Source organism: Emydura macquarii, unplaced genomic scaffold (assembly GCF_026122565.2).
Source record: "Emydura macquarii macquarii isolate MOO-44397 ecotype Brisbane River unplaced genomic scaffold, CSIRO-AGI_Emac_v2 contig_2948, whole genome shotgun sequence".
Classification (NCBI taxonomy): Eukaryota; Metazoa; Chordata; order Testudines; family Chelidae; genus Emydura; species Emydura macquarii.
The window spans coordinates 2,841,815-2,861,836 of NW_027133085.1; the positions used below are offsets into that span (position 1 = coordinate 2,841,815).

At 39.6% G+C, this 20,022-nt stretch overlaps 1 protein-coding gene across 1 annotated transcript in view; it reads left to right on the plus strand.

Annotated features, from left to right (window-relative positions):
* NR4A3 (nuclear receptor subfamily 4 group A member 3) overlaps positions 1-16,360 on the plus strand; it is a 31,184-nt gene extending 14,824 nt beyond the window's left edge. The window contains exons 6-8 of the mRNA XM_067569839.1: positions 2,423-2,622; positions 3,822-4,000; positions 13,293-16,360. Of these exons, the coding sequence (XP_067425940.1) occupies positions 2,423-2,622; positions 3,822-4,000; positions 13,293-13,555 (642 nt within the window). The 3' untranslated portion in view covers positions 13,556-16,360. The remainder of the gene's footprint in view (positions 1-2,422; positions 2,623-3,821; positions 4,001-13,292) is intronic.
* Positions 16,361-20,022: the final 3,662 nt, after the last annotated feature.

Genomic DNA, 20,022 nt, shown 5'->3' on the forward strand with positions numbered 1-20,022 from the left:
CCCATTCCCTGCGCCACATCCATCCACTCATGTGGTGTAGATACTGGAGGGTAGCCAATTTTGTGGCTACCGTTCAAAATTTCTGCATGGGATGCGGGGTGTGCAGCAAAGATCATGGGGGCAGGATCTGGCCCTGGGAGAGGAGAGATGTTTTACTTACCCAGTATCCAAAAATGCATGATGTCATGCAGCACTTTGGAGGGACTTGGCTGCCTGTGTATTTGAGTGCAGATTTTCCATGAATCTCGAGTAAGTGTCCAGCTCAATTACCCACTTCCCCCCGTTTTACATTTGGGACTTTGTGTAGGTTATTTAGCTGCACTGGAGTCTTCTTATTTTCTAATCACTTGTGGCCTCACCCTGTAACCCACTGAACAGGTATCCTGGTATATAGCCAAAATAGTAGATGTACAATGTTGTTTATGTTGGACAGATGAGTCTTGTAATAACTAGCAAATGGGCTGACGGCATGCAGGTGCACCGAGGAGAAATATGACTGTGTGATATGCCTCTGTCATGGAACCGCATAGCCACCACCCCATCTCTGCACAGTCTGAGTAGCATGTAAAACAGGAGTCAGGGAACTGATGCACTTTGCAGCATGCTCTCCTTGAATTCCAGTGTCATATATGAGCAATATTAATTGCCTTGCTAACCATGGAGCAAATCCAAATCCCAGCACCCAGTGTGAGTATCTAGGCCGAATACTGGGCAAAGCACAGGGTTACCGGTGGCGGTGGTGAAATCATTCTTTTATCCCTCTCCAGGTCATGGAGAAGATGCATAGCCTCTCCACAAAGGCTACTGTAGTCCAATGGCTTCAGTAGCCTCTGTTCCCAATTGTGCATCCCCACCCTTCTTCATGGGAGGAAGACCAAGGACTCGTGTAACAGTGCAATGTTCACGCCCTGCACAGTGCCCCCACCCCTCTCCCCAGTCCTGCATCTTCCTGTTTGCCATGGAATTGCACTGGGTTCACCGTCACGTGACCCTCCATAGCTGCAGGAGCAGGATTTCCCCCATATGCACTTCATCAGAGGGATCACAGGTGCTTTCATCACTGGGGAGGCAGTGGGAGCACAGCCCGAGAGATGGCCTGCCGCTAATGCTGGAAGCAGACAGGAATTACTTAGAGCCAGCACAGATACCCCACACGTGGCCAGAGATATGCAGGGTTTCCAGTGTCATTTCTTGTGTATCTCCAACCTGTCCATGATTCTGAGACCCTTCCTACACCAGCAGCGAACCTGCTTCCTTTAGGGAAGTATGTAGTGGACAAGAGCTACCCACTCCAGAATCCCTCTTTCCACTTTCCCCTCTCTCCTCCACAGAAGAAGACCTTCGGGGTGCAGTAACAACCTCCATCAGATCTGCAGTGGGGGAGCAGGGGCTCCAAAGTCCCCAGACATGTTCTTGTTAACATTGAGGGAGGCTTAGGGTCTTTCCACTCCCACCTTGTCCCCCCTTATTCATGTTGTCAAGGGACTTTTCCAGTCAATGGACTCTGCCTCTAGCTGCCAGTTGAGAGCATTCTTTGAAGTGCAGCTCTCCATCAGCTGTGGAGATTTCCCTAACCACCTTTTGGTGGGGGGAGGCCTCAGGGAGATACTGTTTGCACTAAATCCCTCCCAAAAATTACCCCGAAGGGTCTAGTGGAGAGGATGTTGTTACAGCTTTGGAGTAAATTCCAAGAACATCTCTCCCCACTCAGGAAACCAGCAGTACTTGTCAGGCACAGAAATAGGTTGGACCACCCTGCTCTGGCTCTGCTCCATGCCATGGAGAGAGGAGAGCTAGGCTTAGACTTGGTGCATGATATATGAATTCAGAAATGACAGGGATCCAGTAGTGAGGAAGTGGTAGTGGGGAAGGAGCTGAAGTCTATTGGTGAGTCAGGAGGAAGTTAAGGAAGCTGGGACTGTGGGAATTATTGGCTGCATGTGTCAGATAACAAAAAAGATTTATCCCACATGCCTATCGTACTGTAAGGTAGAGAGATTTGAGAAGTTCAGGAGGAAATCTGCATTTATAATACACAGAGCCAAATTCATCAGTGGGAAATTTAAGAATTGTAATACGTTAAATAGAATTCTTATATCTTTCCAGTTTTAAAAGTTATCCTAACCACCAGATTTCTAGTTTTGTTGACTAACAACATATAGATAAAGGCCAAATTTGATTATTTATAAAATGCCTGATTTCTATGAATGTACATACTTATAAATGTTCAAAAGTAAAATCCATATGTACATATATCCAGACATTACATTCATATTTATCTGCTTATTATCCCTTTGATACAATAACCTACTGTCTTTGCCGTTGTGGGACACACAGAAAACACTGTTGAGCAGACAGCATTGCATGTATTGTGGCATTCTTTAAAACCACATAATATTACTGTCTGTGGCTTTCATTTTAGTACTGTTCCACTGACCAGGCTGCTGCAGGCACAGATGCAGAACATGTACAACAGTTCTATAATCTTCTGACTGCCTCCATTGACATATCCAGGGGCTGGGCGGAAAAAATTCCAGGATTTACTGATCTCCCAAAGGAAGATCAGACGTTACTCATAGAATCAGCTTTTTTGGAGCTGTTTGTACTAAGACTCTCCATCAGGTAATTACTTGTTATTGGAAATAATCCCATATTAAATCGATGTGAAAATTTGTGAATTTCTACATATTTTTTAAAGGATAAGTAGAGCGGTAGCTTTACTCTTGTCATTTATGAAAACAGGCAAAAAGAAACAGCAACAAAAGACATGAGTCCACAAAATACTGTGATACAAATGAAGAAAAATAAGAAAATGATTTACAAAAATGGAACAACGTTATTCTCACTAATGTGGTTCCATTTATTGTATTCACCACTTTTTCTTTTCCCCTTTTAATCATAATTTGTGCTTATTTACTTTTGATTGAGGCTGCTTTGTACTTGCCTGTAGAAGTGCATTTGTAATGCAGTAGTTTGGGGGTTTGTTTATTTTTTTCTTTCACATAGATATCTTGAAATTCTGTTTTGGAAGGGGATAAAGGAGCTTCAAAATCCCTTTTAGATTGTTTTTCTTCCTAATACCAAGTCATTTCATAGAGCGAGGTACCATTTATCAGCCTGGCACTAGTTAAGACATTGTACCTAACATAATTACGGGAAAATCCCAGGATGGAGTTTTGAGTTATGCCTCTGTTTCTTTAGGGTCAAGATGAACTATGTTTGTTTGTTTGTTCTTAACAGGGATTCTTTTTCAGTGTTTTGTTGTAGTCTGACACATACTGTAGATTTTTCACATAAAAGATTTTCTGCCTTGAGTATTACTGTATGTTCTGCGTGTTTGTGTACATTAGTTTATATATTTCCTATTGTTTTGTCTTCATCAATTTTTGGTACCTGAGAAATGTAAGGGAGGAAACACTGAGGGGTACAGAATAAAAATAATCTCTGCTTTCTCCAAGCCATATTGTTATTATATTTCAAAGCATACACACATTGTCCTTCTTCAGTTCAGACATACAGTATTTAATGTAAAATGTCTCTGCTGCTTGTGCCTTTGGCAGGACCAAAAATCTTAACTAATTAGACAGTCTACACCACATGCTACAGTTAACCTCAGGCTTATAACTCTACAAAGTAAGCAATCATAGAAGCTTGTTTGTTTTATTTTTGCCCCAAGGAAGTAGGATATTGTCAAACATGAATGCCCACATATGCCCGGTAATAATATGCGTTACATATTAAATGATGCACATATCTGTATTGTGTGTACATCTTTTTGTAAAATAAATGTGTTTATGATTTTTAATTTTTTTTTATTTGAGATCTGATACTGCTGAAGATAAATTTGTATTCTGCAATGGACTTGTGCTTCATAGACTTCAGTGCCTTCGTGGATTTGGGGAGTGGCTCGACTCAATTAAAGACTTTTCCTTAAATTTACAGAGCCTTAACCTTGATATCCCAGCCTTAGCATGTTTATCAGCTCTAAGTATGATCACAGGTAAGTACTCTTTTGGTAACAGAAATCTTCAAATACTAATACTGTATTGTTAACATAGATTTGAGCTCTATCAGTTGATTTTGCTATATTCCAGATAAGGTGAGCTTGATTTTTTTGAACATTTGTAATGGCCATATTGGAAGTCTATACGCTCACTCGCTTGCTCACTCACTCATTCACTCACGCACTCAAACACCTATTACAATGGAATCCGACTGACTCCCTATTTCTCCATAGTTTTATATTTCTTGGAACATTCTCTCAAAAGGTGAAATGTCTCAATCCAAAATAGGGCAAGGGCAATGGGGGTGCAATGGGAATTTTTCTGCATACTGTTAATGGATCATTTGTGTATACCTAAGACCATTACATCCCCTCTTCTGCATGGGGCAAAGGGGATGAAACTCGTACAAATACCTACCAAATCTGGCAAGTGAGCACAGAATGGGGGCATTGTAACCTTCCATTTAAGCGGTGCATACTTGAGGCTTTGTGTGATTTGGGGGGCATAGCTGGCTGAAGTGAAAGAACTGGGGGCCGATGTCCCTGACAATCTTCTAAAAATACAAGCAGGAGTTAGTGTCACTGAGAGCAACATTCACTTCCTGTCCTTCTGTTTAACCTCCCTCAGAAGGATGATAATGTACAGATGCAGCTGGGTCCTCAGTGGTGATCCAGGGCCTCATTGCACCATGGCACCCAGGTGGAGCTGGGTTGAATATCTATATACATGCACCGAGATCTACAGAAATGGAAATGGATTTCTCACAGATCTCAGGGCATCTACAAGGCTGCAAATTCTACTCCCAGTCCCCCACAAGTGGCATCATTCTCTTCACCCTGGATGAGATGATTTTCTGGAAACCTGTGCTGAATGCTGGCTGCTTTGATGTCAATGGCAAAATTCCCATTGTCTTCAATGGTACCAGGATTTCAGCTTCCGAGTTTCTAGGGTACATTTCCATCCTGCAGTTGGGGATGATTTAGTGCGCGCTAGTTTTAGCTTCAATACTGGTTTCCTATGAAAAGTATTTTCCTATTTTTTAAATCAATTTGTTCTCATTTCACCATAATTAAGAGATGTACAATAAATTCTGATCTCACTTACACCAGGTGTACATGCAGAATTACTCAGTGGGGTTAATTTGCTTTACAACCAGGCCCAAAATGAGTGAATTGTTACAGCAAGGAGAAAGTGTCCCTGACTTATTTTCATCCTTTTCCCTCTTCCTGATTATTTTCCTGGAAACTTCAGGAATTTACTTAAAGGAATAAACCTCATGCAAACTACTTCTGTGAACATGTGATATATTCTTCCATGGGTAGAAAAGGTTTTCTTCTCATAGACCCATACTCTGTTTTAGCATCATGATTGCTTGCTCATTCACACCCTGTTCAGTTGCCCTTGCATAAACAAGTAAAGAGTGTCCCATGGGTGAGTCGAATGCACTTAAAAGGTTTAATAAGAATAACTTTTAATTAATTCATTCCCACATTTCTTGCTGTTTCCAGTGATAAAAGCCCTTTTGGTATACAGCTATTTGCTGTGTTTTGTTAGTCTTCTCAAAATCTCTCGACAAATGAAAGTAGTCATTTCCTCTAATATGAAGAAATATCATTTCTCTCTCTACCAATGTTGTGCTTCTTTATTGGTCAAACATTGATTTTCGTTTCCCCTGTATTTGTAATGGACTTGAAATTAATACAACTTTTTGCTTATTCCTTTGTCTTATGATGTTGGCACATCTCCATTAATATGGTTTTTAAGCATTTACCATAGAATGATGAGTGGCATAGAAAGCCCTGAGAGAGAGGTGATTGCAGTAGAAGGAACAGCGCAAAATACTGTTGGAGTTGCATAAACAGTGTTGGTTTTCTTTTTCCTTATTATTTCTCAATGATATAATACTGGGAAAATGGCTATGATCTGGAGAACGTTCTGGTTTAATACTCCTCATTGTGGAATTTGCCCATGAAGAATGGCTCCCTAGTTTTGCCCTACAGCCTGGGTATGCCACTGTATATGCTGTTTCTGATGCTGTGCATGGCCTCAGACAGCCTCAGGAACAGTCCCTGCACCATGTATCTAAGTAAACAGAAGTGCTTCTGAGAGTGGTGCTCTGCTTGTTTTGCCTGACCTCAGGAGTGCTCTTCATGAATCAAGCAAAGGCGGTGGGGGGGAGGGGGAAATGTAGTGTGGTAGTCAGTGAGGTGCAGGTGGAGGGAGAGAGGAAGGGAAATAGTTACACATACGTGGGGAAGGAGGGGATTGAGAGAACTAAATCCTCTCTCTTGAGGAGAGGCCAGGGAAGAGGACAGTAAGAACCAGAACTGCGGCTAAAAGAGGTTTTTTCCCTCTCCCTTCCCACCTCCACCCCCTGTGCTCCTGGTGGTCAAAACCCTCCCCTGCAAATCCCCAGAATGCCATTTCTTCCCTTTCTTAGCTACCCAGCCCAGACCCACTGGTTTTACTCTTCTCTGCTCCTAAACCCTGCCTTCCTCACAGTAAAATTAACCTGGACCATTTCACTTGCCCGAAGCTAGAAAACTCTCTCTCACCTCCACGTCCCCAGCGATATTGCAGAAACCCATTCACACCAGGCTGCTCCCCCTGGCCCTTACTGCACATTCCTGCATCCCACCTGAGAGGTCATGCATTCAGTGGAGCTGGACAAATGGACTGCAGCTGCTCCTCCCAGCCACTGGGGAATGCTCAGGCTCTTCCTCTGCAGGTGGCCTCTCTGCTCTTCCCCTGCTGGATCAGAGGAGGAGTAGCCAGCAGCAACAGCAGGCATAAAAGGGGAGGGGGCCCAGTGCTGTCCTCAGAAACCCCAACCTAGTATTCAGCTACCCTCATCTAGCTTCAGTATACTTCCCCAGATACCCCCATCAGACAGCCAACACCCAGTTACCCTCCAGACATCCAGCTCCTACCCATCCCATACAACCTACAGAACCTACCTACCCCAACCACCCCAACACTTTCCAGACATGCATCCATCTACCCGGCATCCCTAGACACTCTCCAGTGCCTGTGCCAGCACCCTCAGCCATCCTTATACCTATCCCAGCCAAACCACTCACAGCTGACAACTTTTGTGCAGCTCCATGTCCTACCCCCTTCCCTGCACCCCGCCCCCCCACTGTGTGGGTCAAAGCAGGTTGACAAGATGGAACTTATGGTTCTATGCAAAATATTTACAAATATGTAAATTGACTCATTAAATAATTTGTGTAATGCCACACTGGGACTGCACAAAACTTGGAGGCTATTGCAAATGTTTTGTCAATACTAAGTACATAGATAAACTGCAAGGCATGCAGGAGCATGAAATACACAGAAAAAGACTAAAAAACCAGAAGTTTATAATGAATTAAATATGTACATTGTGTTATTAATGTAAATGTCCATACAAGTGTTTTTTCTGTTATTTGATGTTCTGGGCTTTGATGTAGAATATAAGACAGTGTGCTGCAGAATCAATAGGTCCTTTATGATGGGTCATATGGTTATAACATTAACCTTCACCCAGATTAAAAGAACTGGCATCTGGACTGATGCAGATGGGTTGCAAACAGTTAACTCAAAACTGCACAATGCCATAGTATGTCTTTTTTATTTCAGGTGCTCCTCTAGGATCTTCCTCTCTCTGTCTCTGTTCTCCTTTTTACTTCCTTCAGTTAGTTAGGCAGGGCTAGGCACAACTTCCTCCAGAGCACATCAACGCTGCTCTGAACATTAGCCAGAAGAGAATGATTAGAAAACAGTGCAATACAGTCTTCCCACATCCCCACGAGAGCAAGAAATGAGTTCTATGCTGTTGTTTCTTTTGGATCACTTACTCTGGACATCTTGAAATGTGGGATCCACAGGTCTAAAGAACCAGAAGAAGTTTAAGTAGAACAGTGCCAACATGGAAAGCAAAAATGGGTCATACTAAGCCAAGATCTCCCGAGTTACACCTTCACAGTCTCTGTTGATTTAACCTGCTACCTGGATTACAGAAATATTGCTATCCAAAGATCTATCTTCAAATGCTGTTCTGAATAGCAGAGAAGTCTTTCCATAGGTTGGTAGATAATGTTATGTTTTACTTTTTTTACCAACCGTGCCAAAGTATGAACACCTAAATTACAATTTAGACCACTTTAAAGGACACAGTCTAAATCAGTCTCAAATTTGACCTACTCCAAAATGGAAAGTATTCTAAATCAATCAATCAATCTCTCTCTTAACATACCCATACCAAAATATTATTGTTTTATCCAGTAGTCATTATGTGCTCTCTGATCCAGCAAAGTACTTCAGCACATCCTTAGATACATTGGTAGTCACTGTTTATAGTGGGACTACTCACATGCTTAACATTAAGCATATGCATAGGTTCTTTGCTGGATTGGTACCAGAGCATTCAGCACCTTGCAGGATCAAGCACTATGATTTTGGGTCTCACGTAATTATTAATTTGTGTTTATTCCCCTGCTGTTGGCTTTCCAGTATCAGTTTTCAGACACAATTATTGGTGCTTTGCTGATATCATCAGTCTTACTGAGAAATAATGACAATGAAGATGTCTACACTGCAAGAAAAGATCCACGGCAGAGAGTCTCAAAGCCTGGGTCAGCTGACTCAGGCTTGCACCATGTTGCTAAAAATAGCAGTGTAGACATTCGGGCTCAGGCAAGAGCATGGGCTCTGAGATCCACTCCATTCTTCTGATGGGGATGCTCCTGGCTGCAAGGTGAAGAATTCACTCAGGATATTCACTTCCCACCCACTGGTTTCTCCTAAAGAAACTGAAGGCCCTGTGGCCTCTGCATTATATCATGGCATAATGCTTTCTTTAGGATCCATGCACATGGTGACATTCAGAGGGCTCTTTGGCCCCAAATTGCACAAGTCTGTGATGCTCTAGGGGTTGTAGTGTGCAAATCCCATGTGTATCAGAGTGCTCCCAATACAATAAAAACAGTAGGCCCAGCACAAAGGCAGGGAAGCCCACAATTCTGGAAGAGAAAGGGCTTGTAAAATTAAATTTTGGAACAGGAAGGGCTTGTAAAAAGGGAAGAGGAAACCAGATAATTATATTGAAACTGGAAGAGACCCCAGTTTTCAATATACTTAGCTAGGGGGCTCTTTTGGAATCTGGGACATAGATCTGTTGCATCCATAATATTAATACGTCTCTGGTGAATAGGAATTAATTAAATGAGACCCAGATTGTCTTAAATACAGACCCTAAAAGCCCCTTATATATTTGCAGAGGGTGGTATTTTCTAAAGAAGAAGGCCTGCATCAATGAATTGGTCCAATCCTGCTATAAGCCACCACTGTCAGGAGTTAGGAGGGGAGGCAAACTAAGCCTGGAACTTTGCTCTGGTCTTTTATCTTCTTCCTGCAAAGGTTTGGCTGTCAGCAGATTTATAGCAAGGAATCACATAGAGATCACCTGGGTTGAAGTGTAGGTAAAGCAGAAGGGTATGAAAAACTGTTCAAATTTCTCAGGATTAACTACTAACTTTGCAGAGGTCTAGATGGTGAGTTTCTGAGACTGCTGATGAGTCATTTCCTTCAGGTTTTTGGAGGGCACCTCTACCATAAGATACTATTTTTGTTGCAAAAGTGGGTGACAACCTAATTAACCAGGGAGTGATTTACAAGGCAGAAAAGTCTGACTTTTCACCTGACCTGCTTTACTGCTACTGTAAGGAGGACTGTGAACAATAATATTTACGCGCCTCCTCAGTTATTTAATGAAAACTTCCTTTTTGACTAGGTATCCTTGTTAAGACAAATCCTGCCCCATTATTCACATATGTACTGCCACTGAAGAGAACAGACCTCATTAAGATCTGGTGTCAACAGTTACAACTCCATTGACTTCAGTGTAGTTGCACCTGCTTACGCCAAGGGCCTGGCTCCTTCTCCCAGTGGAGTCAATGGCGGCATAGTGGACTCCAGGTCTTACTCTGACCCAATGGGAGTGCGCACACGGTAAAACAAGCAAAATTTGTCTCCTACTTCTAAGAAAGAGTCACTTGAACGCTATCAGAAAAGAACTTTCCAGTGACTTCAGATCTGTGATAAACTAATAGATCAAAGAATAGCCTTACTACGCACACTACCTAAATGGATAGTTCAATGATAGTTTATTAAATAGATACCATCTCAAGAAATTAACTGGAAGCATGCTGCCAAGGGGTGGGGTGGAGGAGCATAGAAGCAATGCCATTACCAGGGTACAGGCCTCCACATGTCTGGCCTTGGCTTCCAATGGACCTGCCAGGTTCAGGGATATCTTTTGGGAAAGCACAGAGCAAATCTGTCCCCTCCAGGGGACAATGAGTTAATTTGCATGAGGAATTCCTTGTGGAGATTTCCAAGTGGATAGTTTCATCCCATGGTTTTTTATGCTGAAGAGGATAATCTGGTCTTTTTTTGTCTTTTTTTTTAACTGACCTTTCCTTTTAATCAAAGTGAGGCTGGCATGTACAGCAGTGATTTCAAGCCTAATCTTTCTTTTTTAAGTGATAAACATAACAAAGCTCATTGTCTGGGTAGAAAATGTACTTCATATTTGTCCCGTTGTGTCACCTGTAGGTTCACCCATGCATATAGGATGAAATCCTGGCTCTGTTGAAATCAATGGGAGTTTTGTCAATGGATTTCACCCATATTTTAGTATATTAAATTCTACCTGTTTTTCAGAGATTGTTTTGATACCGTGGTACAACAGAGTAGATTAAGGATAGAGTATGCCTTAATTCTGAATTTCCTTGGTTTTGCTATTTAAAGTCAAGCCAGTAAAACTTGTAAAATAATGTTTAGAGATTTCATATCACTGCTAATCAACAAGAAACACTTTGTTAATGAAACATGTTAAATCTGCCAATGTAAAAAGAACACTGAAGACCAAAAATGAGGGTTTGATCCTAATTTAGATTAAAAGATTTAGAGATGTGAGAAATAAATTGCTTGTGGCCCAGATCTTCTGAGAGATATAGGTGCCTAAATACCTTTGAGGATCTGGCCCTGTGTGCTCAAGTCCAGTAGTTGATTTTCTAAACTCTGCAGCAATGCACAACGTAATGGGATATAGGTTTGCAACATCTCCACAATACTACATCGTTATTTATTTTTAAAGTCAGCCTGTGGATCTGTTAAAGTTTTTCAGGTCTCTGAACCTATAAATATGTCTTCACTAATATAGTTAAAATACAACCTTAACACAGATTTAAAGGTGGGAGCCCTTCTAAGATTTAGAGATTAATTTAATGTTCCATCGAATTCCCCAGAAGCCTTGGGGCAAAAAATCCCCACAGATTTTTGAATTTTTATAAATTATTTAGTCACTGTGCTCTTTCAATGGCAGCATCCATCTAAGTATTTACTCTAGGTGACCTGTACAGTCAGGCTTACTTAATTACACCATACACAATTTACTGGAAATCTATTAAATATTCATTAACTCTTGTGTTTTAATGTAAACAAGTCACTTAAAATATCTAGGTTTTGAAATTCCTTGAAGGTGAAGATGTTTGAAGCAGATGTTACTGCCTAGATGAGTATTTTTCATGTATTTGTTACATAGCAAGCCAGATTGATGGTAAACAGTAGAGTATATTAGCTTCTAGCCAAAGTTTACGCACGTGGGGCCTGATTCTGATCTCACACAAATATAATTCAGGGATTAGCTGCACTGAAATCAACAGAGTTACACAAGTGTCAAACTGGTAAAAACGAGAGGATGCTCAGACCCATACATTTCTATGTATTTTCTCTCTATTGCATCTGTTTAGTGTCCTCTATTTAATTAGTTTCTTAAATATACATCCAGAGCAGTCACTACAGGGAGAAATTCAGGAGCACGATCCCCACTACACATATATGCATGTAGACGCATGTCTGAGAAGAGTGAGGAGGCCCAGTAGAGCATGTACACATTTATTATTCCTGGTTTTGGGGGCGAAGGACAATGTGCCCCATTCATTGGTTCCACTTTTTAGGGAGATGACCAGAAGAAAGTACCTCCTGCCAGATCCTTCCTTCTCATGGACACTGGAAAAGAGGGGAAGAGAGATTGGGAGAATGGATCATAATCTTGGCATAAGGATGGGGCCAGAACTACAGATACTTGGGAGTGCATTGAGCATAAATCTTCCACAACTTCCTGCTTCTTCCCCTCCTACCATTCTCCCACTATATTTGCTTGATTGGTTGCAGGCCTAACTATCTATAGTATGTTTGCTAGTTAATTTAATCTGTTTTTTCTTGCACCTCCCTGGCAATTATAATAGTATTTAAAACATGAATGATGATAACGTTGCTTGTGAAGCAAATTCTTACTTTTCTGTGAATTTGAAATTCAAAGACAAATTAAAATGCAATACAGTTATTTGAGATTATTGTTCAGAAACATGTTACATTGATTCATCCATAAGTATTGATGGTAAACAATGACACAAAACTCTCTTTTCCCATATGTCTGCAAAGACATTGTTTTTAATGAATCACAAATCCGAAGCTTCCTCCTCAGGCTTAATGAACTGAGGATGTGTAACATCACTGCAGCATTTTAACAGAACATAAAAGGGCAGGGGGACCTCCTTAGCTAGAAGTCATTGCTTTCATTTTAGGAATTTCAGAAGTCTTTTATGATGGGTAACTCTTTTACTTTATGCCTTGCTTGCTTAAAGCTGGAAATAGTGGACTTCCAGAGTTCTTTTATCTCAGACCTTTTAGTGATAAGCTGTAGATTATCAAAATAAAAAAAATTGGTTGACGTGCCTTTGGTTTCTTGTAAGAGTGTCTGTAAATTCCTAGTGGAATTCCAGACCTAGTGCTGATGGAGCTGGCAGTGGATATTGATCTCCACTTGAATTCACTGAATAAATAATGGTTGCCATAGTTATTGAGCATTCACAACAGGTAGGAAGGCAGGGAAATCTCCAAAACACCTTCTTTGATCATTTTGCCATACAATTATCCAATTAAATGATGCCTTATATAGTTAAAAATATAGGTAAATATGTAGATAGCTTGTGTTTCTTATAAATTATAATTTAAATTACATCTGAAAGCCACCACTACATATTTTGGCTGCTAACAAGAAAGGGCAATTAAACAAGGTCAGTCAATATTATATGGCATCACCATTCTAATATATTTTAAAAGGTCTTCATTTTGTATGTTACAGTATTACCTAATTATAGGTTGATTACTCTAGAGTAAGGAGCAGATTTATTCCCATAATGATGCTGATTTGGCTGTTCTTTTGCCATCATATTGCAGAACGACATGGATTAAAAGAACCAAAGAAAGTGGAAGAGCTATGCAACAAGATCACTAGCAGTTTAAAAGATCACTTAGCTTTCAGCTGCCAAAACAAAGGACAACCACTTGAGTCTGCAGAGCCTAAGGTACTGGGTGTTCTTGCTGACTTGCGTTCTCTCTGCACACTGGGACTGCAGCGCATCTTTTACCTGAAACTGGAAGATTTGGTGCCACCCCCTTCCATTATTGACAAGTTGTTTCTGGATACCCTTCCTTTCTGAGTCTCAAACCCTCATGACAGGCAATTGCCCACCAGAGCAGGCAAATGGATTGTGAGTTACTGCTAACATTTCTGCCCTCACTTAACAGAAAAGCAACTCCAGCCCTAAAATGAGGACTTTTCTGGCACGTTTTCCTTGCAAACTAAGGCCTAAAATGTAACGGCTTACTGTTTGGGGGTTGTGTTCTTGGTTTTGTTTATTTTATTTTTTTTGTGTGTGATTTGGTTTTTTTTTTTTTTTTTTTAAATAAATTGCTAATAAGACACTTTTGGACAATGCTACCCCAGCAGTAAAAGGTTAACATGACTGTTTTATATCTATTGTGTAACATCTCGTCATATATGGGTAATACAAATGTAGAAGCTGTGTTTGAAAACAAGAACAACAAATAGTTGTTTGCCAGGGTAGTATGTGTTTTGTGATGATACCTTTAGCATACTTCCTGTATCAAGGGCACACATATTGGCACAAACTAAACAAAAGTTCACTTTTTTTAACAAAGTACATTCAACTGAATATTTCGTATAAATCAGTTATAGCAAAATGACAATGGCTGTTAGCTCCCATGTTCAAGTGCAATTTTTTAAAGTGCAGTCTTACTAAGTCTTGTTTATTAACTAATTTATTTTACTATGAACATAAAATGGAAGAAATCAAGTGAGAAGATTACATGCACTAATTTACACGACAGAGTTTCCCAAACTTGAATCCATGTAGTGTGACTTACTGACAAATGTATGTGGAAGACACAGGGACAATTTGTGATTCAGTTGAGCACTTGTTCCTTAGATAAGGAAGTAAAAGTAAGTAGTGATTGGAACGCACAGGGTCAGCATCAGGGATAGTTACATTTTAGATTTAATCTAGGTAACAAGTTAGTAAACAGACACAAGACAGTTTTGAAGAACAAGCAAGTCTTGTAAAATAGTCTGAATGTCAGAGCTTGGAAGGCTATAGTGGGCTGCGTTGAAACATTCCGTGTTCGTACTCCTTTTTTGTATGTTTATACTGTTGATGCCATATTAATATGAAATAATTTGTTGCATAGTGTCTTTGTTTGTATAAACGTTTGTATGCATGGTATATTGTAATGGCTTTGCCTGTATTTATTGCAATGACTGCCAGCTCATGGGAGCCGTGTTACACAAAGTAACTAAATGGGATGTTCACACTGACTCAGATATACCAGTTAGAGAACTATATACATACATATATATTTATATATATATATATATATACGTGTGTGTGTGTGTGTGTGTGTGTGTGTATATATATATATATATATATATATACATAAAGTGTGTGTCTGTGTGTGTGTGTGTGTGTATATATATGTATATACATATATGTGTGTGTGTCTTTTTATTAACCATTTGTATATAAAATATCTGTCACTTCACAATCAAAGTTATTTTACAGTTTATTTGCAGTGACTTTTAAGGCAGTACTGTTTAGCACTTTGATATTAAAATCTTGCTCATGTTTTGCTAAATTCAAATAATATTTAAAGATTTTAGTTCTAAAAAACTTTATATGCACTGTATTAAGTCAAAATTTCTTTGATCATTTTGCTAAGAAAATTTTTTTGAATGTCAACCAGATGTCACTGTATCTTTTGTTAGCTTTAAACTTTTTAGCTTTTGTCTTTTTTTTAAACTATGCTGTTTATATGGAAATTAAATTATACTATCAAACAGATGCCAAATGAATTGCCTAATTGCTGCAACGGATAACCCAGATATCAAGTCATTGTATTGTTTTCAAGTAGTCATCTGGTATTTTATCATTTATTATGTTTGGATGTGCTTTTATGAAAATTATTCTTATATCAAGATTTCTAGTAGTATCAATAGGAAAACAGGCTTCTAATCACCATAGTTAATATTTCCAGTTTACCTGAAGATAATATTTGGAAAAGTTTTGCTTTTTGTATTGAGTTTTAAGCTTATGTGCAAACATAATAGCATACTTAAATATCAGAGAAACTAATGTTTCTTGTAGGTTGGTATCACACGCCTGACCTGCAAGAGAAACATATTTTGACTGAATTTGAAATGTTGTATATAATATGTATACACACCCACACAAGAAATCCAAAAGAGTGTTTACTTCTGTCCCCTTGTGTAAAACAAGATGCCTAAACCCCTTTGAGGATCTTGGCCAAGGTCCCTTGCGAAATCACCTTTATTTCAGGACAAATTCTGCAAGCTGCTGAGAATCCTCAGCTCTGAGCTAGGACTCTCAGCACTTCATGGGACCGGGCCCATTAGAAGTATTTTTGCACAAATCAGCATAGTTTTTCTTGGCGCAAGATACGTTTATTAAGAAGCATGTTCTTGGTTATAGCAGGTCCAGAGCCCTATGTTAGACTTCATGTAGCTGATGTGCTTCAGTCTTCCATAGATGTTCTTTACTGTGATACTCTCCAACATCATGTAATCTATAGAATATCCTTCACATTTATTTAAATTCACAAAATTTATTCATGCAGTATGATCAGTGACAGATCACGACAGCAAAAGAAAGAATTAAAGAAGATTAACCTACTACTTTTCTTCGAGCTCTCTCAGTGTGAACATGCCTTTCTGCAGGCTGAATTCAGGAATATATCAGCTGTTAAAGGAGAGTGCCTTGCTTTTATTTCAGACAACAGAGTATTTCAAAAGTTTCTCTGCTCTTCTAACAGCAGTGTGGGGTTTTTGTTGGTTTTTTTTTTTTTTTTTTTTTTGGTTAACCTGCAGGTTGAAAGAAATGCTCTTGTATATATACAATGTAAATTAAAAACTATTAAATTGAATAACATTTTTTCAGAGGCCCCATGTGTGTTTAATAACTATGCTTAATTCTATTAAAATCTGATGTGAATTTTTTATCATTTATAAAACATTAACAGTTTGTCTACTTGAGTCTTAAAAGTGGAAGCAAGCTTAAGCACACTGAAAATTTAATGGCTGGACATTGTATTAAAATATCTTTAAAGAAAAAATAACCTTAAAGAAAAAGCTCCAGTGACAAGTTACAAAATCTTAGCGAGATAGTGAGGGCCAGCTTACATCTGTCTCTGTGAGAAAGCACTATAGGGGAGTCCCTTCCTCCCAATAACCCTCCCATCCCCAGAAGTAGCTGTAATTTACCTGCAGGTGATGGAGTGTGGGTGGGGAAGGGGAATGCCTTCGGTTCTCAGAGCCCCAAAGGGGTGTGCCTGGATAAAAGGAAGGCAGGGTCATGACCCCAGCCTCCACCTCTATGAATCAATATATACTGGCAGGAGAACACTCCAGGTGGTGCCAGCAGCACTTTTTAAAGCTGTGGCAAGTCCCCCTCCTCAGTGTGGTTCTCCTTTGTAGGAGGGATCGTTTAGCCCTTACCAAATAAGACTATGTAATGACAACTGCACTTTCTAGACAGTTGTAAGAAATGTCTGCCCTTGTTTCAATATCTCCATAACTACAGACAGTCTCTGAGAGCAGTTGCTTTAGCAGAACCTCCCAGTAGGAGGCCAGGTCAAATGAGGTGCAGTAGGATTCGGGGGGCTATCTGAATTCGTGACAAAGCAGGAGATTGTTAAAACCCCTCAAAAGAGTCCTTTTTTTGACATTCATTATTTTTAAATTAAACAACCACTCTTAAAATTGTCAGTGAGAGAGGCAGAGAGTAGCTTTCAGCTTTGAAGTCTCCTATTTGGTCATATAGTGCGTTACATTCCCTGGACCTGATTCTCCCCCTTGAAAATAAGAGTTACTCAGTTATTTCAATGGCAGTGGATTGTGTCTGAGGTGAGAGAATGGAGCACCTCATGACCTAAATATCTCCTTATTTGCCCCAAGCTCCCATTGACCTTGAAGTCTGCTGAACTTATGGGTATGCAGATAATGCAGAACTGGGCACCAGAGTGTCAAGATTGCAGCTTTCTATTTGCTTGTTAATTTATATATCTGTCTATCTACATTAAACATTTAAGTGACTTAGTCCTTGGAATGAGATGTGTGGTCTGGTCACTCAGTTCTTCAATGGGAGCTTGGCCTGAGTGAGGACTGCAAGATCAGGTCCATAAGATAAGTCCATCCCTGCAAGGGAGGTGTGCACAATGGCCTCTGTATCACTGTGAGGGTGAACGTAACTGGGGGTGAGGTACATTTCTTTACTACTATAGAGCAGTTTTTCTTTTAACATTCAAGTTCATTCACAGAATTAAAATATTCTGTCTGATCAAACAACAAGCCTAAAGCTTGGGTTATGTTTAACTCGAGGTAATGTAGTTTCATATAGGTTGGGGCATGTTTTTTACAAAAATGACAACTCGCTTGGTGAAGGAAATTTGACATGTGTTATGATTGATTACGTATTACAGCAGCACCTACAGGCCACAACGGCCATGCTAATCACTGTGACTAACACATGAGTAAGAGGCAGTACCTGTACAGAAGAGTTTACAATCTAAACAGGCAAGACAGACAAAGGGTAGGAGAAAAAACTGTGTAAGTGACATGTCCACGGACACACAGTGGAGCAGTAGTAGAGCAGGGAATAGCACCCAGTTCTCCTGCACCCTACCCATCAGACTACACTGTCTCTCTGATAGACTTTTCTTTAAATGGACAATTTGACGTTGCCATGATACCAAATTTTAAGCAAAATGACCAAGAAAAGAAACCAACAAATTCAAAGCAACAGAAGTATTACACACAATAGGCTAATTTTGCTTTCCCTATTCACGTGAGTAGTGCCAATGATGTCAATGGGCCTATTCAGGTGAGTAAGGCAAACAGGATATCACCCAGCATTTGGAAGTAGGATATGGTTGATTAACATAATAGATAGTGCATATTTAGAAAGAAGAAATTCACCCTTGCTTTATTGAATTAATGAAGCTGACCCACAGGAATATTGCAAGATATGGATTAAATAATAATTACTAATGCATAAGAGAATTAGCACTTTTTTAAATGGCAAACTATTGATATAATAATTGTATAACGAAGAGTCAGTTAATCACTGTTAATGCGATATTTGAGAACTGAATTCCTAAGCTACTTTTATATGAAAATGATGATTATGGTGATTGATTAAATTAAAAGAGAGAGCAGAAACAACGAGAGTTTTGTGGCACTTTAAAGACTAACAAATTTAATTTTAGCAGGTTGGTACACTATATATAAAGAATTTTTGTGTTTGCCTTTTGTTTTCTTTAATGCTGGATAGCTTGATTTTTACATTAATATTTTGAAGGTGGTCTAGCAGCCCTTGTTTACAGAAATAGTCCCATTAGCTTCTGTGGTTTTACTGCTGTGAATTCCATGCGGGATTAGGGCTCTGATTTGAACCTACCAAAGCAAGGATGTTTATTAAAGTTAAGGGTGAAACTCCAGCTATAACTGACACCATCATGTCTATGGCAACGTATTTGGCAACTTTAACTTACAATACAACTACTGTATTTTAATGTCAAATACGAGAGGTAAGGATGGGAAAGAGAAGAGGCAGTGAGAAACACCATGCTTTCACTTTTTTCATCACATTTTTTTTTTAACTGTGCTTTTAAGTTTATGTTAAGGGAACTCACAGCTCTGGATGGACTTTCTTTGGTGTGTAATTTTATCTCTAAATAAATAAATGAACAATCTAAATGACATATAAGCAATTAATTTTTCTTTAAATACCTTAGATATTTGAAATATACCTGAGTCCCTAACCTGTCAAGCAATTTGTTGAGCTTAATTTTAAAAAACCTCCCTTCCTGCCCATTAAATTCCACTGTGGTCTGAGGCCCTTGTTCCCCATGAATAAGTACTACTGTAGAGTTAAAGTGAGTTAAAAAGAGACTTTGATATTAGAGAACCTTTCAAACATATCAGACATAAAATCCAAACTCATTTACCTTTCACGTGGTTTTAATTATTTATCGTGCTACATTTCCTAATTCATTGAAGACATTTGAGTTTTAACGAGAATTTGCCTCTTTCCAGCTCTTCCTATTTGATCCTGCAGAGAAGTGAGAATGCTGCATTTGTGGTGTCATGTTACTTTCCATAGCAACCGCCAGTGATGTTACAAACACCCGATTGTGACTGGGGGTAGGCAAACCTCAAAGGTCCAGCAGCTCAGTTCAGATACTTACCTGAACCTATGAATGTCCCTAGTCCAGGCCCACACAACCATTTCCCCCCTTACTTGTTCTTTCCTACCCTCTTTTCTGCTGACTGACTTCCAGACTCCCACTGCAGTTCTTTCCCAGTAACCCCTGCACCCCCCCCCCCCCCAAGTTAACACGGTAAACCCCTCTGGTCTCCAATTCTCTCTTCCTCCGCCTCTATATGTACACATGTACCTTTTAAAGAAGAATTACAGCTGTATTTGTGTTAGGCTCCAATGACTACACTTTGAATTCTTATACAAATGTGCAAGAATTCAAAGTGAAAGTACCATGGGTTAGCAAAACCAGTCATGAATAAACACTCTGAATCCCA